Source organism: Pan troglodytes, chromosome 4 (genome assembly GCF_028858775.2).
Source record: "Pan troglodytes isolate AG18354 chromosome 4, NHGRI_mPanTro3-v2.0_pri, whole genome shotgun sequence".
Lineage (NCBI taxonomy): Eukaryota > Metazoa > Chordata > Mammalia > Primates > Hominidae > Pan > Pan troglodytes.
Genome location: NC_072402.2, coordinates 74,519,252 through 74,543,587, shown reverse-complemented (window position 1 = coordinate 74,543,587; position 24,336 = coordinate 74,519,252). Strand labels below are relative to the sequence as shown.

General features: G+C 40.1%; 1 protein-coding gene across 2 annotated transcripts in view; it reads left to right on the top strand.

The window, feature by feature from the left end:
• Nucleotides 1-436: 436 nt before the first annotated feature.
• The window catches only part of EGFLAM (EGF like, fibronectin type III and laminin G domains), a 211,121-nt gene continuing 187,221 nt past the window's right edge, over nucleotides 437-24,336 (top strand). Inside the window, exon 1 of one of the 2 annotated variants that reach the window (XM_016953398.4) lies at nucleotides 437-910. In XM_016953398.4, coding sequence (XP_016808887.1) covers nucleotides 814-910 — 97 coding nt within the window. In that variant the 5' untranslated portion in view covers nucleotides 437-813. The remainder of the gene's footprint in view (nucleotides 911-24,336) is intronic. The other variant, XM_016953400.4, reaches the window with a different exon arrangement.

Here is a 24,336-nt window from a genome sequence, read left to right as displayed (position 1 = left end):
TGAGCGGCCTGGCCTCAGCTCTCCATCTGGGAGCCTTAAATCCCATTTATCTTCTTAGCGCCTCAGACCCGGACGGTCCCGCCTCTCTTCCTCTCACCCCCACCCCACTTGCAAATCACACACCCCCGTCTACCCCTCGCATCCCCCAAGTGCGCTGGACCAACTACAGCAACCTTTGAGGTGTTAGAAAAAGTCGCCAGACTGGGTGGAGGCGACCCTAGAGGGGCGCGGCAGGAGGAGGGCCCAGGTGGGGTGGGGGGGGGGCGCCCCAAGATTTCAGGGTGAGGACCGCGGAAGGTCCTGGACCCGCAGTCGCCTAACTCCTGCCCTGCGTCTCCAGTGCTTGAAGTCGGTCCCTCCCAGGTCCCCAATCTAGGTCACCAGCGGGGAAGGGCTGCGCTGGGGGTCGCTAGAGAGGGTGAGGGGCGGGCTGTCTGCTTCCGAGGTGGGCGAGGAGTGAAGGTTTCAGGGCCTGCCCCTCTCACTTCTACTCGATTGTAATTTCATCCCCGGGCCGGTCGAGCCTCCCTCCCTCCCGCGGCCAGCCCTTCCCTCCCAGTCGGCCTCCTTCGTCGCCCCCGCCCCCGCGAAAAGCCCTGCCGCTTGCAGCCGGCTTCACTCGCGCACGCCGACCTCCCGGCTGCAGTTCTACCTCTTGGAACCGCCCGTGGTTCCGGGCCCAGCCCTCGCAGCCCCCCACCTCCTCGCCCCGGCCCGGGGATCCATTGGGGCCGCGTCCCCCACGCGCCCCCGGAGACGCCCTTTCCGTGTGCGCCCGGGACTTGGTGAAACTTTGCAGGCGCCGGCGGCGAAATGGATTTAATCCGAGGCGTCTTGCTCCGGCTCCTGCTCCTGGCTTCCAGCCTCGGACCCGGCGCGGTGTCGCTCCGAGCGGCCATCCGAAAACCAGGTAATGCGCTCCTCCGCCCAGAGCCACCACGCCCCGAGCGCCCCTGCTGGGCTCCGGGGCGAGGACACAGAGCGGGCAGCGCACCGCCTCCCTCTCCCCGACCAACGTCGGCTTAACTCGCTTCAGCTCTGCCAGGAGCTGAGAAAAGACGCAAACCTCGCCCTCCCCCGAGCCCGGGCGGCGCTAGGGATATTTATTTATTAAAAGAATGATCAATTTTCCAGACACAGTAGAGGTGGTTGTCCCCGTGTTTGACCGCAGAGAGCTGACAGTTGGGACAGCGATCGTGCTGTCTCAATTACAGAGGATGGCAACCATGCAGAGGAGTCAAACCAGCCCCTCCTGCGTCTCCAAACATTTTACTCAATTCATATTGTCCAGAGCCCAGCCATTTCCTGTTAAGTGTCTGAAGGGTTGCCTGGAGCCCCCTCTGCCCATCTCGGGTCCTGCCCACGCATTGTGCAGGGATGTGGACTCTGCTCTTAGCATCCTCTTCCACTCTGGGGCCATTTGTTCAGAAGGAAGCACCCAGTGGGTTAATTTTACCGTGTTTTGAACTCCTGTCTTTGCTTTGGCATTTAAACAAAGATATGTACGTTGTAACCTGTTATAAGGGATTGGGAATTGGGGGAGAACTTGAAACCATAATAACGTGTGTTTCCTCTAGCTGCATATAGGTAAAAAGTCTTCGTTTATTTTGGTCTACTTTGATTTGGCCTATGTTGTGAGATTATTCAAAGTAGAACATTCTGAACAATGAAGTTCTAAACATTGTTTCCCAAATAACGATTTTTATTACTTTTTGCTGGGACCATATTTAGAATTCTGAAAAATCTGTTTTGTCTTAACTTACTTTGTAAGGGAGGTTGTCTTATGGGATTAATTATATCTTATGAACAATGGAAAACAATATTACTTTTATTTGAATGCAGTCTGCAAAACCTCACAGAAAGTGCAGTTTGTCTTCACAAACGTTTCTGTAAGAAAGAGGCAAAGCTAGGAAAATTTATCAGAGGGCAGAGAAAATCGTCTTAGCGGGATCCCATGTGAATGCTTACATATTTTCGCATTGGAACTCTCTATCTGGAAATATGACTTGTTGCATTTTGGCTCTGGAAGCGTCCTCAGTCTTTGCACTGTGTCTCTTATTACCAGCACTTGTTACCTGCCTTGAAATCTAAGGTCATTATCATAATCTACACCATATTTAAATTATGAGCCACTCCATTTAGGAGCTCTTCAATTCATTTTGGAGATAATAGCTTCAGTCCAAGGTAATATCACATTAAATTGTTTCTCCTCCTGCACGCACACATACATACACCTTCAAGGATTTCAGTGAAGGGCTTCTTTCTAACTTTCCTCCTTAAGATAACCACATCACGATCAATTGCATTTTGCAGATTTATTCACATGAAATCATCTATTAATTGTCACAATTTTTAAACAAAGCATAGTTATATCTATAGTTTTAAAGCATGAACAGTGTATGCAATGCTTTTTAAAGGATATATTTTAATCCATTTAAGGGGAATTTTAAAAAAGTATTTTATAAAAACCTGTTGTATAAAACTGCTCATGTGGGTCATCATATTTTCTTTCTTATTTTTTGGAGTTCTTCTCCTAAAAAGATTTTCTACCTGGTTCATTCAGGGTCTCATTCTGATATTCATGCCAGGAATATGCCATGCTGGCCTCTTTGGTTTTATTTGAAGCATAGATAGGGTTTTGATAGTGGAAACACCACCTCTTAAATACTTTGGCATATTAATTACATCAAATTTGAGATAGAAGTGTTTAGACTAGGTTCAACCTAGAAGAGTTTTATTTTTATTACTTTATAATTTTATCCAGACACTAGCTTTCAGGTTGGAAAGCTTCTCAGATTAAAATGACAGCTACTTCATAACTTCAGGGGAAATTTCCCTCCTGGGCTCATTTACATCCCTTGGAAAGACTAGTTTTTGATCCGGAAAATTGGTCCAGATTAAAAAACTGAATGTGCCCTGCTTGGCTCTGATGTGAGCAGCAACTAGCTAATTTATAATCTTCCCCAGACACTAGCAAATCCTGCTAGTATCCATATGGGAGTTTCTTTGTACCTTGTTTCCTCAACAGAAATTGGTACATAGACAGTACTTTGAAGGTATCGTGGCCACTGTGCAGGCATACTGGAGCGGTTCTGTTTTATTTGGATGACCCTCCCTGTCTCCTCATGCTCCTAAATCTACTTTTGATAAGTATAGCATTGTTGGAGAAGTCTTGGATTCAAAATCAACCTGGAAATTCCCCATCCGCACCTACCTCTGGTGAGAAAAAACTGAGTAGCAGCTTCAAGTCTGAGTCTAGTTTGGGTTCAACACAAGCAACCTTTCTCTTCACCCCAAGATAGCTCATCTTTTGACATTGAACATTAATAAAGAAACCTCTGCATTTGCCAAGACTTACAAGAAATGACGGTTTTCAAATTAAGTTAAATTAAATCATAATAACTAACACTAAGTGCTTGCTACACTGTTCTAAGTACTGGATGCACAGTGATTTATTTAATCAACCCAATAGCCCTGGGAGATGGGGACTATTATTATCACTGTTTTACTGAAGGAGAAATTGTGGCTTAGAGAGGTTAAATATCTCACCCAAGGTCACACAACTAGTAAGCGGTGGAATGGAAATTTAAACTCTGATATTCAGGACCAGAAACTGAGCTCAGAACACTGTGTTTGCAGAGGTGTGTAGCATGTCTTGTAGGGTGTCTTCCTGGAGGCTGAAGAGTGGAGCTCCCGTGGGTCAGATACTGGAGCCTAGGTGGAGGCTGCTGTTTTGTGTGGGGATCCTGTGTTGCTCTTAAACATTTGTAAATGGGATCTGCCCATGCCTCCTAAGACAACAGAGTGCGTATGATACTGAAAGAATTTTGGAAGCTACTGTCTACTGGCCTCATCTATAAGAATCACAGGGTGTGGCCTTATGGGGTGATGATGAACCACTTGCTTCTCTTGTTGAACTCCTGGGGATTAAGGCTGGTGAGGGTCAGAGGGCCCACTACAGTACCTGAGGGTAGAAAAAGGGGCCTCTGAAGAATGGGAGGGTTTAGGGCCCTGTCCTTTCCCCAGACCTTCACGGTGTGGAAACACAACTCATTGGATAGCCTTCATTCCTTTTCAGACTACAAATTAGAATCATAGGCCTGGAAAGAAGTGAAAAGTCCTCATTTTGCAATGAGGTTGAGGGTGACTCAGTAACTTGCCCCAGTTAACATCAGAAGCTGAACTGGAACTAGCACCTGGACCTCCCACCCTCCTGAGTGGTCTCTAGCCTAGTGCTGGTCCCATCACCTGAGTCTCACCAGAAAGTGCAGGAGGACTGCCGTGCTTCTGTGGTGGGGCAGGAAGAAGGGAGGGGAAATCCAGACAACTGCGGGAACCAGCATGCAACAAGTCACTTAATTCCCGCGGGCATATTGCTAACTCTTGTCCTTATTATCATTTTAAAGTCAGATTTATTGAGGTATAATTTATATGCAATAAATTTCATCAAGTCTACAGTTTGATGAGCCCTAACAAACATACACAGTAATGTAATCACCACCGGAATATAAATATATAGAACATTTCCATCATCCTTAAATATTCCCTTGTGTCCCTTTGTAGAAAAATGACTCCCTCCCAGCCCCTGGTAATCACTGATCTAACTTCTATCCCTGTAGTTTTGCCTCTTCCAGAATGTCATATTTTGTGTCCACCCTCTGTCGCATAATGCTTTTAAGATCCATCCATGTTTTTGCATATATTGGAAGTTTGTTCCTTTCTTATTGTTGAGTAGTGGTGCGTTGGATGGACCATGGAATTCCAGTTTGTTTAACCATTTGCTAGTTGGTGGACTTTTAAGTTGTTTTAAGTTTTAGGCTATTATGAATAAAGTTCCTAGACACATGCACATAGAAGTCTTTGGAAGATATATGTTTCCATTTCTCTTGATAAACAGAAGGAGTGGGATCACTGCATCACATGGCAGGTGTATGTTGAGCTGGATAAGAAATCACCAAACTGTTTTCCAAAGTGGCTGTACCATCTTACATTCATACAATGTACAAATGTTCTAGCTGCTCCTAATCCTCTACAACACTTGGTAGAGTTTTTTTTTGGTTTTGTTTTAGTGATTCTATTATAATAAGCATGTAATAGTATGTCATCACAGTTTTAGTTTGCATTTCTCTAATGACTAATTATATTGAACATTTAAAAAATTTATTTATTTGCCGTCTTTTCTTTGGTGAAATCTTTGTTTAAATGTTTGGCTGATTTTTAAAACTTGGGATGTCTGCTGGGCATGGTGGCCCATGCCTGTAATCCCAGCACTTTGGAAGGCCAAGGTGGGCAGATCACTTGAAGCCAGGAGTTTGAGACCAGCCTGGCCAACATGGCAAAACCCCAGCTCTACAAAAAATACAAAAATTAGCCGGGCTTGGTGGCGCATGCCTGTAGTCTCAGCTACTTGGAGGCTGAGGCACGAGAATCACTTTACCCTCAGAGAGGGAGGTTACCATGAGCCAAGATCGCACCACTGCACTCCACCCTGGGTGACAGAGGAAGACTCTGTCTCAAAAAAAAAAAAAGAAAGAAAAAACATTGGGATGTTTATTTTCTTATGATTGAATTTTGAGTGTTTTTTGTATGTTCTGGATGCAAGTCCTTTATGAGATCTGTGTTTTGTAAATCTCAGCTTCTAGTATGTGGCTTGTCTTTTTATTTTCTTAATGGTGTCTTTCAAAATGTAGAAGATTTACATTTTGATAAAGTCTAATTTATTATATTCTTAAATGGCTCATGCTGTTTTTTTGAAAGCTTAACCCGTGGCTGCAAAGATGTTTCCCTATGTTTTATTGCAGAAGTTTTTTAGGTTTTACATTTAGGTCTATAATTCATTTTGAGTTAATTTTGTATGAGGTGTGAGATATAAGTCAAGGTTTATTTGCTTTTGTATGGATATCTTGGCTTTATTTTCTAAGCACTCTTATGCTTGGTGGTGGGAGGTGGTACGTCAGAGGCAAAGGGATCTCCAGCTTGGAAGGCTTGCTGTAGCTCTCAAGCTACAGTGGCTGTGCCATTAAGACCTCCTCGTTCCTATGCAGTAGATAGGGTATAGATCTTTTGTCTCTCTACAAGGTTCTGTCAGTGAAGTCAGACTTAGGGCTGACAGCCGTGGCATGTCTGGGAAGGATTCCTGGGGTTAAAGACCGGTGCTCCCAGGCCTAGAGCCTGGGGTTGCTCTTTGTTTATTTAGACAAGTCTCCTGACATTTATTAACTCTCTGGCACTAGGGGGGCTGGAGAACTGCACATGGGTCCTGCCTTTCCTCCTGCCTGTCCAGTTTGCCTGAGGTCCCAGGGTCAGTGGAAGAAGGTCAAGTCAGCGTTCAGAGTTCAAGGTTTTCCCTGGAGTATCTGGGTGTCCACAATCATCCTTAGCACGATGCAGCTCTCTCATCTTTTTCTTTCCACTTTGTCAGTATTTCTCTAGTGGTATAATCAAACTAAAATAAAGATGTAAGGAAAGTCAGGAAACAAAAACAAAAGGCTGGAAGAGAAGGGTTAGCTTGTGGGCAATACATCTTGTTGGTTGCTGGTAGAGATACATGCACCTCTAGAGGCATTCTGCTGCTGCTAGTGTGAGGCTGAATGGCTAAGGGGCAGTGGCCAGGGATCAGGGGTCATCCTGGTCTACTTCCCCAGCGCCACCTTGATCTACCTGGAATTCACAAGAGACTGGTTAGTTCCTCGCTTATAGCTCTCATCCAAGCCCTCTTCCCAAAGCATGGCAATTGGGGGAGATCTCTCATCTGTATGTTCCTTCCTGTCCCCTTTCCAGTCCACTGTACTCCATATCCCAGTGCTGATTCAGGCTGTCTCATTTATCAGGGAAATCTTTAGCTCACAAAAGCCGTGGGGCACTAGAAGCTAGGTGCTAGGGACCTAGCACACGCATCCCCAGCACCCAACTCCTAGCGCCCCACGCAATTCAGGCAGACAGAAATGTTTTCCTCTGATTCTTCACTCCATCACTGTGCTTCCCCTCCTATTGGTTTCAACATCTTATCTAATCTTCATAAGGAAGCACTTCTCTCTTTGACTCCATCTCTCTTTGTTAGTCTCACTCTTTCCATTAATTCTCTGTGAGAGGTAAAGAGACAGAGGAGTCAAGGTCAGGAGTAAGTGTAGTTTAATGTGAGGCAAGACTTGTTTTTCTGAATTCTTTCTCAGGGAAGAGTGGCTTGGCCAGAAAGGAGCTGAGTGGTGCTTTTTGTTCTTCTTACCCAGAGCCGAGGGCTTTAATAACCTTAGCATTCTTTGGGGAATAGTAGTGCATCTGTTTATGGCTTACTACAGCCCAAAAGTGGTCTAGTAATTTTGGCTAGATTTCTGGAAGACTGAGACTCAGCATCCGAGGCTGAGGTGGGACTCCAGCTTGCCCAGGGCTATCCTGTGGCTACCTCGTGTTCTCCTGCCTCACACCCTGGCAGGCCGGACTGTAGTGTTTCCCAGCTGACTGAATGATGTGATGTCTTGATTGCAGCAGAAAATCTTTTGAGTTGCTCAAGGCCTGTGTGCCTTGCCTTTGTTTTTGCATGTCAAGCTGCACATCTTAGAGATGCACTTGCTATTTCAGTTATCGAAAAAGGGAAAAGGTGAGGAGATATGGCAGCCTTTAGAGGAAATCCCCCAAACTCATCTTTGATTTCACTGATTGTGGACCTCGCCTTCGAGGAAGGACCCCAGGGTGTAGCTTCAGCCTCCTGAAATGAGCGGGGGTACTTTTGCTTCCTTGCAGAACCCCTCATGGGTTCTCATGCAGTGGCTTAGATGAGTCAAATAAAATTTCTGCCAGCAGAGGGCGCACATTCCAGAGCTGGCTCTGCGCGGGTCTCCGCCCTCAGCAGTAATTCCTGCACTAAGTGGATCTGAATTTTTAGAGTGCAATCCAGGCACCTGCCTTTTAAAACAAGAACCTCAGATGACTTGATGCACACTTTGAGACATGCCAAAAGAGAGTTTGGACTCTCCCACTGCCTCCCTCTCCCTGGTACCTCGACCCAGGTACTCTGTGTTATGCTGATCTTCACTGCTTCATACCTCCACGCCCAGCTGTGACTGCTGACGACAACATGTTGCTCTGGGCATCTGTATTTAATCAGAACAACCCTGTCCTTAGACTCTAAGTTGACCGGTGAAAGAGGGAAACCTTGCAATGGCGTTAACAAAAAGCCACGCTGTTCTCTATATAACCAACATTTACCCCCCCTTACCTCCCTCACCCCCAATCCCAAGCTTATTCTTTCAGCCTTCAAGGCTGGTTTCTCCTGGTGGAGCAGGAAGGCTTGGGTAAGAGCACATATTTTGATATTCCACACATTTGGGTTCAAGTTCTGACACTTTACAGCTACATGGTGACAGTGGGTCAGTTATATATGCTCCATAATCCTCAGTTTACTGATCTGTAAAAATAGGATAAAGAAAGACCCTACCATAAAATGTTCCAGGGAAGATCCAATACAGTAATGCATGTAGCAGGGCATTAAAAAGGATTAAAGACTGACATGTGAAGGCAATATTTAAGAAATTGGGATTGTTTAATCTGGACAAGGAAGAAAAACCTGAAAGAATTTCTATATTTCCAGGCATCAGAAGTAATAAACATAGACATTTATGATTTTATGTACTTTTATTCTTTTCTGTAGGTATTAAGGTATGGTTACATGTGATGTAATTTGTATTGAATTGTAACATTTTTCAGACAAATGAATTAACAAATTAGAAAGACTCCCTGGTCAACCACATGCCTTGATTTTTGGTTTGGAAAATGAGGATGATTTTTGCCTGGTAATTGTCTTGGGGGAAGTTTTGCAGGATGTGGTAGGGCAGCAGCTGTTCCTAAACCAGAATTATCCAAACTGATATGTTACTGGGAGTCAGTGAAAGTCTCCGTAAAGCCAGAGAGCTAAGAAATGGTCCAGGTTTTGCTCGCTGATAAGTTGATTGGAGTAAATCAGGAATCACTGCTAGGGACATGGAAAAATAGACCGGGCTCACTCAGTCCATTTCCTATTGATGTTTCCTCAGCTGGAAAAAGCCCCCACTTATCCAAAGCAGACTAGTGCTTTGAGAGAGCTGAAGTGCTACCTAAGGACAGGATACGATCGAACAATAGTCATAGTAATTATTATTACTTTCACCAACCACACCGAGCAAGGATATACATCCCAGTGCTTTGATCTCATTTCCAGTATCCCCCTTATCTAAAGACACTTGACAATTCCTTCTTGTCTGACTCTGCAAGTCCTGAGCAATTTAAATTTTAACACTTGTGTTTGCTGACAGGGCACCCAAAATCCCAAATCAGATTTAATGCAATGTTAATGCTATTTATTTTTCTTGCTGCAATAAGTTTATATTAGCCATTTAGTGGCTTACATTGTGCAAAACGAGTTGTATCAGCAGGCACTTTTCTGTAACATCTGGGCACTTGGAAACATAATACTTAAATACAACCTGAGTTTAAAGCCTTCCACAGACAGATGGCTAATTTGATTGATCTAATCTTTCAGTTAGGAATAGATCCCATGATCCTTTGCTTGTAATTCTTGAGTGAGCAGATAAATAAATAAAATGGGTGATGGCTGTGAATTAGGCACCTGTTATATTGTCTGTAATTTATTTTTTAAGTACTTCAATATAAACAGTGACTCTATGAATTACTTTAATCTCTACCCTAGGGGAGCTTAGTTAACACTTGAAGTAATCCAGGCTAGAAGGCACCGCTCTGGCATAAGAATTTACAGCTATTTTCATCTCTTGGTGATTGTGCCATGCCAGTGGTTAAATATTTGGAACTTCACCTCTGTCTTAGGCAGGAATCCAGACTGATTAGTGATTATTTGAAGAACTTTACTATGACGTTCCAAGTGGCAGCAAAAATACTTAGAATGATGTTATCAGATATTCACGCTAGAGGGTTCATTAATTAGCATAAATGATGTTAGATGCAATGTTTTTATTGGTGAAATATGTGATTAACTAGAAAGATTATTCATGTCCCTCTATTTTTACGTGGACAAAGAGTAAGAATCCAGCAACTCCAGAAATCAAGCTACTTTTGAGTGGCTGAATACAGCTAGAGCTCCATTCATTTCTGTGTTTCCCTCACACAACAGTAGACTCATTTGCCTGGCCCCACCCGGCAAGATGGTTTGCTGATTTTGCCATTAGAATATTGACGTATCTCTCTCAGCAGATACAAGCAATTGCTTGTATTAATTAGGGTAATTAGCATTACCTATTGTAATAAATCCAAATCTTGGTGGCTTGACACAAAATTTATTTTTTGGACTTAGTCTAAGTCCAAAGTGGATGTTCCTTTCTAGGAAGCCCGCCTCAGCTGTCTTCCTCCAAAGGGTGACTTGAAGACTCAAGTCATTCTGTCTTTAATACCACCATCTTATAATACCACCATCTTTAAAATGGACCTCCAGGGTGGGAGGTAAAGAAAAAGAAGTCTTGTGAGAGATTTTCTGTGCCAAATCAGAATATGGTCATGTTGCCCTAACCCAACTGTACGGTTTCTGGGAAATGTCATTCAGTAGTGTGCACAGGAAGAAAAATAACTAGATGTGGTAGATTGTCTCTGATGCAGTGCTTTGGAGTTCCTGAAATGACAAGAGGAAACATCACCAAATTTACAGCAGCAGGTTGTATGATAATTTTCGTGGCTTCTTTCCCATGGATATTTTATACGTGGCAGAATTTGACTTGGAATTTGCTTTTGTTGTAGTGTACAACCTGGTTGAAAAGCAAATAGTTACCATCTACTTTTACTTGCTGGAGGCCACCACAATTTTAAAAAGGAATCTAAAAACTAAACAGTCAAATTGATTTAGGCCAGTTTGCAGTAAGGTTCAAAAATATGTATATGGGTAAGTGCATATGTGCTATATGTTACTATATATATTTCCTACATTTTACAAAAGGTAAAATTAATCCCTTTAAAAAAAGTTGGCCAGGCTCAGTGTCTCACACCTGTAATTGGGAGGCTGAGGTGGTGGGTGGATCGCTTCAGCCCAGGAGTTTGAGACCAGCCTGGCCAACATGGCGAAACCGCATCTCTACTAAAATACAAAAAATTAGCCAGTTGTGGTGATGTGCACACTTACAGTCCCAGCTACTCAGGAGGCTGAGGTGGGAGGATCACCTGAGCTCAGGAAGTTGAGGCTGCAGTGCAACATGATCCTGCCACTGCACTCCAGCCTGGGCGATGGGAGTGAGACCCTGCATCAACAGCAGCAACAACAACAACAAAAACAACCAAAAATTCACTACCCAGTGGATTAAATAGAGTGAGTTTCTAAGGCATATCAACTAGAACTCTAGTCCCTCCCACGCCTAGTTTACTAGAAACTCCTTCTGTTTGTGTCCCGTAACAAAAAGGACTGACAAGTCATGTAGAATATTCAGTAAGGGTTGCTTCTTAAAATATAAAAAAATCTTTTTTTAGACACCACAGCCTTCTTTGATGAAGATGAAGATGCTGTGGGCTGATCTCAACAAAAACAAATTGTTACAGTTGGTTGAACCACTTTTCTTTTCTTTTCTTTTTTTTTTTTTTTAGACGGAGTCTTGCTCTGTTGCCTAGGCTGGAGAGCAGTGGCGCTATCTCGGCTCACTGCAAGCTCCGCCTCACAGGTTCACGCCATTCTCCTGCCTCAGCCTCCCAAGTAGCTGGGACTACAGGTGCGCACCACCATGCCCAGCTAACTTTTTATATTTTTAGTAGAGACGGGGTTTCACCATGTTAGCCAGGATAGTCTTGATCTCCTGACCTCATGATCCGCCCGCCTCGGCCTCCCAAAGTGCTGGGATTACAGGCCTGAGCCACTGCGCCTGGCCTGAACCACTGCACTTTTCAAAGCACTTCTAAAAATGATCTCATTTGATCTTTGCAATCCTTGCCCTACCAGGAAGTCAGGGCAGATGACTTCACAGAAAGGAAATAGCCAGGACATGAACCTAGGTCATCCAGCCTCTAGCCGTTGTTGCTTCCCATCAACCCAGCGGTGTTTCTGCAGCTAATGGATAAGAGCATGATCATTGCTATGTGCTTGAGTCTAGCTCTGCAGCCAGGAGGGACCTCGTCAAGAAGACAAGCTCTTCATCCAGGCTTCACTTAGAAAGACTCCACGCGTGTCATGGGACACTCTGTAGAGTGACCTGGGACAGCTTTCAGTCATGCTCCTCACTGGTTGGTATGTGGGGAAAGTGGCTTATTTTACAAAATGCTGGATGACTACACGTCTGTTTGCAACTGAGAAGCAGCTGTTGCAGCTGGAGGATATCCCCAAAATCTTTTCAGATGTCTTCTATGGAAATTCTTTTGGGATCTCAAGGACCACCCAGATGACACAGCCTGGCTCTGAAGCTTTCCATCCCTCCACAATTTAGCCATCCTTTTTAGTAGCAAATGATATTTGTTAGACCTTCAATGTGGCATATTTCAAGGTTTATCATTCCAGTCTCAAGATTTCTGTTAGTTTCTCAAACATCTTTTCGATGTTCTGGGAATTCCCAATTGGTGTAGTTAAATAAACCATTAGTTTGGAAAAAAAAAAAAAAAAACAAGCATTCATTTGATAGTTGTTTTTAAGTAATTGACAAGCTTAGCCACAACCTACACCCATAATACATATCCCTTTAGCTTGAAGGAATTGTAGTAAGACTCCAGTCAGACAGACCTGGGTTTGAATTCTAGCTTTAAAATTTATTGCTGTCTGATTCCAGATAGAGTAGTTTCTTTATGCCTTATATATTTCATCTGAAATTTAAGGTTCATAATACCTACTACAAAGGTTTTGTGTGATAAATAAATGAGAAACTATGATGACGGAAGATATACCTGCAAAAGTACCTAAACATTTGGTATATAATGGGCACTCCAATGTTAGTGCATATTAATTAGATTCATTGTGGTCTATAGAGTTTATAGAGTGGTAGAGATGTTAACTTTTCTATATTTATTATAACCCCAAATATTGACAACATTGACATAAATGTATAATTGAGCTTAGGCATCCATGAAAGTGGAAATGAAAACAATTTCATTTCCTTAATTTCATATTATGAATTATTAGAGTTTATTTCCTCAAATGAAGACTTCTGGTGTTTATATTAGTCATAAAGTTATTGATATTGATGAAAGAGTTGGAGTCAGCTTTGAGTTTAATAAAAACACCCAACCTTTGTTTTGGACTTTGTACAAAATCAAGAAGAAAGGATCAGGCCACTGTAGTGGTAATAGATTTTTCAGGCATCAGCTGCATGGCTCCCTACCTTGAAAGACATTATTTGCAGTTAGAATATCAAAATTTCTTTAGCTACTTTTTTACTGTGATATTAAGAGAATAAATGTAAAAGATGCTATTTCTATGATGTGTTCTCCATCTTCATTTTGCTTCAACCATACTCTCTACCAGAATAGTCTTCCCAAAATGAAGTTCTAATCCTATCACTGTTGCATTTAGTATTCTTTTCTGGCTCACTACTCTTTTCCAAACTCTAAAGCTGGGCCTCTGAAATCTGTCACAATATAGCCCCAACTCACTTTCCTGTCTTTTCACTGAATACATGCCTGTATTCCAGCCAGGATAGATTATTTGCTATTCCATAGACCTCCTCTTCACTTTCCCAATGCTGAATGTTATCCACATGTTGATCTGACCCCTTGGAATATCCTTCCGTTATCTCTACCCAAGGAAACACAAGCTTCAAAGCATGTCCCAGTTACCTCCAGTTCTATGAAGTCTTCGTGTACTCTTCCAGCCAGAAGCCATTCCTCTCTTCTCCCTTTCTATATTATCTGTCTACCTGACTCATGTCTTCTGTTAGATTTGTAACTTGGTCAAGAAAAGCACCATGACTTCTCTACTTTTGTATCCCCTGCATTGCCTAATGGATTATCTTACACATGGTTGGCCCTTCACAGACAGTTATGGAATGGAAAACAATGGCTTCCTTTGGGGCAAATACATTTTCACATTGTGTGATTAATTTGATCCTACTCCAAGCTTCTGAATTCATTTCATACAGAAAAAGTGTCACTTCCATGTGCCAACATTTTTGCACAACATATGCAGACATTTGAAAACCCACATTTCAGTATGATTCAGAGAAGTGAATGCCCCAGGGAATCACTTTGAAGCAATATATAATTTAAATCCCACCTACATGCTGCCAAAGGCTATTGGAATAGTGGGGTTTTAAGGAGACTCTAATTGAGTCTGTGCTGTGAAATATGTCATGTTCAATACCTAGAGAACAGGTAGAGCTTGAAGTAATGCATGGGGCTGCCTCAGACTTGCTTTATAATGTCTTTGGAGGCTAAGAAGCAAAGGCAATACCATTTACTCATACACTGAGAAGTAGTAGGTGGGGAGGGGTTAAAATAGTCTGGTGTTCAACAACCCTCCTTCCCCCATTTGTCTTTAAAACCAAAGGAAAGAGAGGCTTGTGTGGGAATGGCATTGGAGGTATGATTGAAAAGGTCAAGTTGCGGGAAAAGGATAAAGCTAGTCCAGTCTGCCATAATGAGAACTAACTGTGAGGTCATAAGTAAAACAGTACTCCAATTCTTCAACATTCTTCTTCAATTTTATTGTACTGACCCTGTCTTGCTTATGAAGATCAATTCTGTATTCCCTTGAAAGCAAAGCAGCCAAAAGTTAGAGTGTTTGCAAAGGATTTTTCATTCTTTGTTTTTTAAGAACCAACATGCCTGATAAAAATGAATACTCCTAGTAAGTCCTATTGAAAGCAACCAATTGACTGAAACATTCATCAGTTGACTTTTTGAGAGGTGTGTGTATGTGTGTGTGTGTGTGTGTGTCTGTGTCTGTGTATAACCTAAAAGTAACCTGCATTATAATAGCAGTTAAAAATAAACTAAATTGTTTTGAAGTGGTGAAGTATTAGTGATACATGTACTAATGTCTGAAATTTACTTTGAAACACATTTAAAAAAATAAGATTTAGAAGAGGAGGATGGTATAAGATGGTGGAATAGGACTCTCCAGCAATCATTCCCCTGCATAAACGTCTATTTGAATAACTATCCATGCATGAAAATACTTCACAAGAGCTAGAGAAACCAGGTTAGAGACCACTGTATCTAGTTATAGCATAACAATAAGAAAAGACACATTGAAGAAGGTAGGAAGGATAGTTATACATTACCCATGTCACCCCTTCCCCAGCAATAGGCAGCACAGCATGGAGAGACACACCATACACTTGAGGGAAAGAAAGAGAAATAAGCAAAGGACTTTGCTTTGCACTCTAATACTGGGCTCACCACAGTAAAACCCAGCACTGGGAAGTCCTACACAGCCCGATGACAGGCTGATACCCACAGACATAGCCCCTAGACCTATCCCAACCCCAGATGGGAACACATAGCACCTGCAAGATGGACTCAAGTTCTGGCCTGCATCACTGCTGGCCAACTACAGAGGCTTTGGACTCCACATAATCCCTAGTGACAGGAAGGCCTCAGAAGGTGTGACTTTTGGCCATGCCCCAGTGCTGTACTAGCTTCAGTGGCCATGGGCTTTGATTACACGTCAGCACTGCAGCAGCCTTAGCAGCCATGAGATTCTAGCCCATGCTGTGACAGCTTTAGCAGCCATGGGACTTCAGTTTGGCACTGTGCTGGCTGTGACAGACCTGGGCTTAGAGGGCCCCCACGCACTGCAATGTGTGCAGTAATTGCAGTCTTGGGGACCACACCCTGACAACCTGCCCAAAATCTCTAGATAGGCTTACTATTGAAGGACATTCCTAGACAAAGCTAGACTGTGAACACTGGAATAAGTATCTGCTTCATCAATGTGCAGACATTGACACATGACCAAAATGATCAAGAACAATTTGGGAAACATGACATCATCAGATAAACAAAATAAGGTGCCAGTGACTAGCCCTGAAGAGATGGAGCGCTATGAACTTCCTGACAAAAAATTCAAAGTAGCTGTTTTAAGGAAGTTCAATGAACTTCAATAAAATGCATAGAAACAGTTAAATGAAATGAAGAAAAGAATAAGTGACCAGAATGATAAATTTAACAGAGAAATATTAAAATATCAAATATTGTAACTGAAAAATACAATGAACAAAATGAAAAATATATCAACAGCAAAGTTTATTAAACAGAAGAAACAATCTGTGAACTTGAAGATATTTGAAAATATACAGCAAGGATTAAAAAGAAAAAATGAAAAAAGAATGAAGAAAGCTTACAGTATTTATGGGATAGCATCAAAACAGCAAATGTTTGAGTCATTGGCATTCAAGAGGGAGTAGATGAAAGACAAAGGGGTAGAAAGCTTATTTAAAGAAATAATAGCAGAAAACTTTTCAAACCAGGAGAAAGATATAAATATCAAATTATAGGAATGCCAAAGGTCTCTAATCAGATTAAATCCAAATAAGGCTGTCTCAGGACATATTATAATCAAACTGTCAAAGATCAAAGACAAAGAGAGGATCCTGAAAGCAGCAAGAGAAAAGGAGCAAATAACATATAAGGGACTTCCAATATGCCTAACAGAAGACTTCTCAGGAAAACACTTACAGGCCAAGAGAGGGTGGGATGATATACTCAGTTTTGCAGGACAAAAACTGCCAACCAAGAATACTGTACCCAGCAAAGCTGTCCTTCAGAAATGAAGGATAGATAAAGACTTTCCCAGACAAACAAAAGCTGAGGAAATTTATCACCACCAGACCTGTCTTACAAGAAATGCTAAAGGGAGTTCCTCAGGCTGAAAGAAAAGGGTGCCAATGAGTAATAAAAAAAATCTGAAAGTATAAAACTGAATGGTAAAAGTAAGCACACAGTCAAACTCAGAATACTCTAATACTGTAAGGTGGTGTATAAATCACTTACATCCTTAGTATTAAGGTTAAAAGACCAACTGTTTAATAATAACTACAATCATTTGTTAAGGGATATGAAACATAAAAATGTAAATTGTGACATCAAACATTCAAAATGTGGAGGGGTAGTGAAGTTAAAGTGTAGAGATTTTTTTTTCCAATCAAAGTTAAGTTGTTATTAGCTTAAAATAATCTGTTATAACTATAAGATGTTTTCTGTAAGACTCATGGTAACCACAGAGCAAAACCTATAATATACACACTAAAAACAAAAGGAAAGGAATCAAAAATACTACCAGGGAAAACTACTTAGCCAGAAAGAAATATGGTAAGAAAAGATGAAAAGATCTACTAGAAAACAATTTTAAAATGGTGATAATAAGTGTGTACCTATCAATAATTACTTTGAATATAAATTGATCAAATTCTCCAATTAAAAGACATAAAGTGGCTTGAAAAACAAGACCCATCTATGCACTGCTTATAAGAGGCTCACTTCACCTGTAAAGACACATATAGGCTGAAAGTGAATGGATGCAAAAAGATATTCTGTGCAAATGGAAACCAAAAGAGAACAGTAGTAACTATGTTTATATCAGATAAAATAGACTTTAAGTCAAAAACTATAAAAAGAGACAAAAAAGGTTGGTATATAATGATAAAGGAGTCAGTTCAGCAAGCAGATATAACAGTTGTAAATATATGTATACCCAACATCAGAGTACATAAATATATAAAGCAAATATTAATAGAACTGAAGGGAGAGATAGATTGCAGTACAGCAACGTGAATAGTAAGGGACTTCAATATCCCGCTTTCATCAATGGGCAGACAGAAAATCAGCAAAGAAACACTGGATTTAAACTGCATTCCAGAACAACTGAACCTAACAAACACATATAGAACATTCTATCTAACAGTTGCAGAATACACAATTTTCTTAACTGCACATGGAACATTCTTCAGGATACATTATATATTAGGCCACAAAACAAGTCTTAACAAATTTAAGAAGATTGAAATTATGTTAAGTATCTTTTTAGACCACAATGGCATAAAACTAGACATAAATAACAGGAGGAACATTGGGAAAATCGCAAATACATGGAAATTAAACAACTTGCTCCTGAAGCACCAATGGGTCAATGAAAAAATTAAAAGATAATTTATTAGTCCATTTTCTTGCTGCTGATAAAGACATACCTGAGACTGGGAAGAAAAAGATTTAATGGACTTACAGTTCCACATGGCTGGGGAAGCCTCATAATCATCGGGGAAGGCAAGGAGGAGCAAGTCATGTATTACATGGATGGCGGCAGGCAAAAAGAGCTTGTGCAGGGAAACTCCACTTTTTAAAACCATCAGATCTTATGAGACTTACTCACTATCATGAGAACAACACGGGAAAGACCTGTCCCCATGATTCAATTATCTCCCACTGGGCCCCTCCCACAACACTTGGGAATTATGGGAGCAACAAGATGAGATTTGGGTAGGGATGCAGGGCCAAACCAATCAGATAAGTTGAACTATTTCTTGAGAAAAATGAAAATAGAATTACAACATATCAAAGCCTATACGATAAAGCAAAAGCAGTTCTAATAGGGAATATTTTAGCAATAAATGCCTAATAAAAAAGGAAGAAAGATATCAATTAAATAACCTAACATTGTACCTCAAGAAACTAGAAGAACAAGAAAATAAACTAAACTCAAAATTAGTAGAAGAGAATAATAAAGACTAGATCAGAAATAAATGAAATATAAACCGGGAAAACAATAAACAGATCAACAAAACAAAGAGTTGGTTTTTTTAAAAAAGATAAATAGAATTGAAAAACTTTTAGCTAGACTAGAAAAAAAAGAGAAGAGTAAATAAATAAAAATCAGGATGAAAAAGGATGTATTACCGTGATACCACAGAAACACAAAGATCACAAGAGAGTCCTATAAATAATTATACACCAACAAATTGGATAATCTAGACAAAATGGGTAAATGGCCACATACAACCTATCAAGACTAAATTATGAAGAAATAGAAAATCTGAACATACCAATAATGAGTAAGGAGATTGAGTCAGTAATCAAAAGTCTCCCATCAAAGAAAAGCACAGAACCTGATGGTGTCACTAGTGAATTCTACCATACATTTAAAGAAGAACTAATACCTATTTTTCTCAAACTCCTCTAAAAGAATTTAAGAGGAGGGAATACTTCCAAACTCATTCTACAAGGCTAGCAGTACCCTGATACCAAAAATCAGATAAGGATATAACAAGAAAGAAAACTACAGGCCAATATCCCCAGCAAACTTGAATACAGAAATATTCAACAAAAAATTAACAAACCAAATTCAACAGTGTATTAAAAAATCATTCACCGTGATCATGTAGGATTCATCCCTGGGATGCAAGGATGGTTCAACATATACAAATCAATAAATGTGATGCCTCACATTAACAGAATGAAGGACAAATACTGTATGATCATCTCAACAAATGCAGAAAAGGCATTTGATGAAATTCAACATTCCGTCACCATAAAAAATCAACAAATTAGGCATAGATGGAATGTACCTCAACATAATAAAGGCTGTATATGACAAACCCACAGCCAATATACTGAACAAGGAAAAGTTGAAAGCTTTTTTTCTAAGATCTGGAATGAGATAAGGATGTCCATTTTCCCTACTCTTATTAAACATTGTACTAGAAGTTCTAGCCAGAGAAATTAGGCAAGATAAAGAAATAAAAAGCTCTAAATTGGAAAGAAGAAGTGAAACTGTCCCTCTTTGCAGATGACATGATCTTATGTATAGAGAAGACCATAGATGCCGCTAAAAAACTGTTAGAACTGATAAAAAAAAAATCAGTAAAGTTGCAGGATACAAAATTAACATGCAAAATCAGTAGCATTTCTAGCAAACTGTCTGAAAAATAGTCAAAAAAAATCCTGCGTATAATAGATACAAAAATTGAAATACTGAGGAATACATTTAAGCAAAGAGGTGACAGATCTCTACACTGAAAAACTATAAAATATTTACGAAAGAAATTGAAGAAGACACAAATAAATGGAAAGATATCCAATATGCACAGATTAGAAGAAAGAATATTGTTAAAATGTCCATAATACCCAAAGCAATCTATAGATTCACTGCAATCCCTATCAATATACCAATGACATTCTTCACAGAAATAGAAAAAAAAATCCTAAAATTTGTATGGAACCACAAAAGGCCCCAAATAACCAAAGCAATCTTGAACAAAAAGAACAAAGCTGGAGGCATCACGCTACCTGACTTCAAAATACACTAAAAAGCTATAGTAATGAAAACAGCATGGTGGTAGCATAAAAACAGACACATAGACCAGTGGAACAGAATAGAGAGTCCAAAAGAAAATCCACACATTTATAGCCAGCTGATTTTTGACCCAAGTGGTAAGAACACTCATTAGGGAAAGGATAGTGTATTCAATAAATATGCCAGGAAAAAAAAACTGGACATCCACATGCAGAAGAATGAAATTAAACCCTTATCTCCTATGATATACAAAAATCAACTCAAACTGGATTAAAGACTTAAATCTAAGACCCAAAACTATTAAATTACCAGAAGAAAACATAGGCAAAGAGCTCTATACCATTGATCTGGTCAATTATTATTATTATTTTTTTTCTGAGACAAGTCTTGCTCTGTCACCCAGGCTGGAATGCAGTGGCACGAACTCAGCTCACTGCAACCTCCACCTCCTGGGTTCAAGCAATTCTCCTGCCTCAGCCTCCCGAGTAGCTGGGATTACAGGTGCGTACCACCACACCCGGCTAATTTTTGTACTTTTAGTAGAGATGGGGTTTCACCATGTTGGCTAGGCTGGTCTTGAACTCCTGACCTAAAATGATCCACCTGGCTTGGCCTCCCAAAGTGCTAGGATTACAGGCATGAGCCACCATGCCTGGCCTCTGGTCAATGATTTTTTTTTTTGATATAATTTTTGGGATAAAGCACAGGCAACAAAAGGAAAAAGACAAATGGGATCCATCAAACTAAAAGTTTCTGCACATCAAAGGGAACAAACATTCAACAGAGTGAACAGACAAACTACAGAATGGGAGAAAATATTTGCAAACTATATATCTGATAAGGGGCTAATATCCAAAATATGTAAGGAACTAAAACAATTCAATAGTGAGAAAACAAATAACACAATTAAAAAGTAGGCAAAAGATCTGAATAGACATTTCTCAAAAGAAGACATACAAATGGCCAACAGGAATATGAAAAAATGCTCAATAATATCACTAATCATCAGAGAAATGCAAATCAAAATTACAATGAAATATCATCTTACCCCAGCTAGAATGGCTGTTATCAAAAAGGCAAAAGATAACAAGTGTTTGTGAGGATGTGGAGAAAAGGGAATTTTTATTTATTATTGGTGGGAATGTAAATTAATATAGCCATTATGGAAAGCAGTATGGAGCTTTATCTAAAAATTAATAGAACTACCATATGATCCAGCAATCCCACTAGTGGGCATATATCAAAAGGAAATGAAATCAGTACCTTGAAGAGATATCTGCACTCCCATGTTTATTACAGCATTAGTCTCACTAGCCAAGATATGGCATCAACCTAAGAGTTCATCAACAGATGAACAGATAAAGAAAATGTGGCGCATATCCACAATGATATATTATTTGCCATAATAAAAAGAAGGAAGTCATATCATTTGCAACAACATGGATGAACCTGGAAGGCATTATGTTAAGTGAAATAAGCCTGGCACAGAAAAACAAATACCACATGGTCTCACTCATATGTGAAGTCTAAAAAAGTTGATCTCATAGCACTAGAGATTAGAATGGTGGTAACCAGAGGCTGGGTGGTTAGTGGGAAAGGGAGTTAGGGTAATGTTGGTTAAAGGATACGTAACTACAATTAGATAGGAATAAGCTCAAGAGATCTATTGTACAGCATGCTGAGTATAGTTAATGATGATATATTGTATTATTGAAAAATGCTAAGAGTAGATGTTAAGTGGGCCTAACATAGTGATAACTATGTGAGGTAATGCATTTGTTAACTAGCTAGATTTAACCGTTCCACAATGTATATATACTTTAAAACATCATGTTGTGCATAGTAAATACACACAATTTGATCTTTCAACTAACAAAAATTTTAAAGAAGCTAAAAAAACAAGGTATACTGATGATGAAGAGAGGGACAGATTGTTGGATAGATATATAATAAAGCCAGTATAGATTTTGCTAGTTGGTGCATATACACAGTAACTCAAAAATTCTTTTACTTTTCTGTATGCTTGAATATTTTTATAATAAAGTGATGATGGAAAAATATGAACTACCAACAAAAGAAACTACCAGTTTGAAAACATAAATGACTACAAATCTTTACCCATAGTGAGTTTCCGGCATGTTCTGCCGTGCACTCACATACTGGTGGGTTTGCTACGATTGTCCTGCTCTTCACTCCACAGTTACTGTCAGCTCTTCTCTGCCCTGCTCAGTGTTCTATGGGGCCTGACCTCACTAGCTGTATCACCTACTCCTTTGCCCCCTGGCTTCTTTGGGTTTAGCCAGTGGGAGGCACCTAAAGGAGATCAAATGGGAGCAGGGGAGAGAATTTGTTTCTTTTCCCCACTTCCCCCCGATTCCTCTCTCCTTTAGTACAGCTTCACTGGCCACAACTGTGTCTCTCTACAACTACATACAACCCCTGGCCCACCATGTCTTCCAACTCTGGCTGGCTCCGTGACACTACTCTCCAGTTGCACTCTTGGCCCTGGGTAGTAACAATGTCTTATTGGTTCTGGTCTCTGGGTGCATCAGTGTCCCTAGTTGTTCCTTAAAGCTGCTCACACCTCTGTAAGTAGTTTTCTAATTGAAATCTTTCTTTGATTAGGTAAATTCCTCTTCCTGCTGGGATCCTAATTGATACCTTTGGTACTACTGCTTTGTAATATATGCCTATTTATATTTTCCTCCTTAGGCATAAGCATAAGGTTTTGATTTGTGTTTAGTTTGCATTCAGAACTCTCTGAGAATTAGGTCTGATCTAGCTGAAGGATGCCTGCTGTAAATTCATGCAGTAACTATAGTGTAAGAGAAACCATGATCTTTGAGGATGAGCTACCCCTGGGCCCAAATCTGACCACTTGGATAAGGGGATGTTAAGACTGACATAGGGATAGCTGTGTGGTGTTGAGAAATGATTGCAGTGGTATCCAGGACTCAATAGAAATTCTATGAATAAGTTCTAGAGATCCCTTATACAGCCTTGTGCCTAGAGTCAACAACATTGTATTTTACACTTAATCTGTTAAGAGGGCAGATCTTCTTAGGTTCTTTTACCACAAATATTTTTAAAAACTTAGTCCTGTTACACATATTATGCTAAGTTTTGATTAAAGTATGAACTAAATAAAGAGATAAGCTAAGCATCATATCTAGTGTTGCCAGATAAAATACAGGATGCCCAGCTGAATTTGAATTTCAGATAAACAACAAATAATTTTATTAAAAAAATCATTGGATCAAACAAATAATTTTTAATGTAGAGCTATCCAAAATATTGCATGGGACATATTTATACGAAAAAAGAAATCATTGTTTATCTGAAGTTCAAATTTAACTGGAGATTCTGTGTTTCTGTTTGCTAAATCTGGGAACTCTAATCATATAATAATTGTAGTAATGTGTCATATTATGTTTTCTCAGTCTCAATGCCTCTTGCCTGATGGTAATAGCCATATGTCTTTTGTGGAAGTGGCACAGGGGGAAATTGAGCATGACATTTGGAAGGGGACTGATAGGTATTTGAATCTGGACTCTATCTTTACTAGCTAGGTGAAATGGGGCCAGAAAATTAACCTTCCACATGATTTACCACCTTCCCCCAATAAAATGGGTTTACTACACAAGACTTGCAGATTCTGTAAGATTGGCCAACAATAAATTGACTGTGCTTGATACACTGTAGCTGCTAAAGAAGATAAAGTTATTTTATTGTTCTACTTATTCTAATAAAAATAATTTAACTGGAAAAATAATTCTAAGAATCTAAAGGTTTCTGGACACAAATGAAATAAAGGGAAGATAATTCTTCATCTCTTGAGAGTCATCATGAACCCAAACTAACCTCATATTACTTTAGTGAGTTTTACCTAAAGGGAAAGATCACTGTAAGCTTGGATTCTTTCCCACTTCTGTTTAGGTTTAGCTTTTTGCTGATATTTATGGTCTCAATATGTTTTAGACTCTTCTGATTTCTTGGCTGTATCTTATACTTCCTATTTTACTGATTAGTAGAGTTGAAAATGAGTATTAGTCAAATGAAAAATTTGGAATTAACTAGGTCACCTCCATTGTCTTAGTTTGGATTTTCCAGAAACAGAACTTAAGACAAAGATTTGAATGAAAATA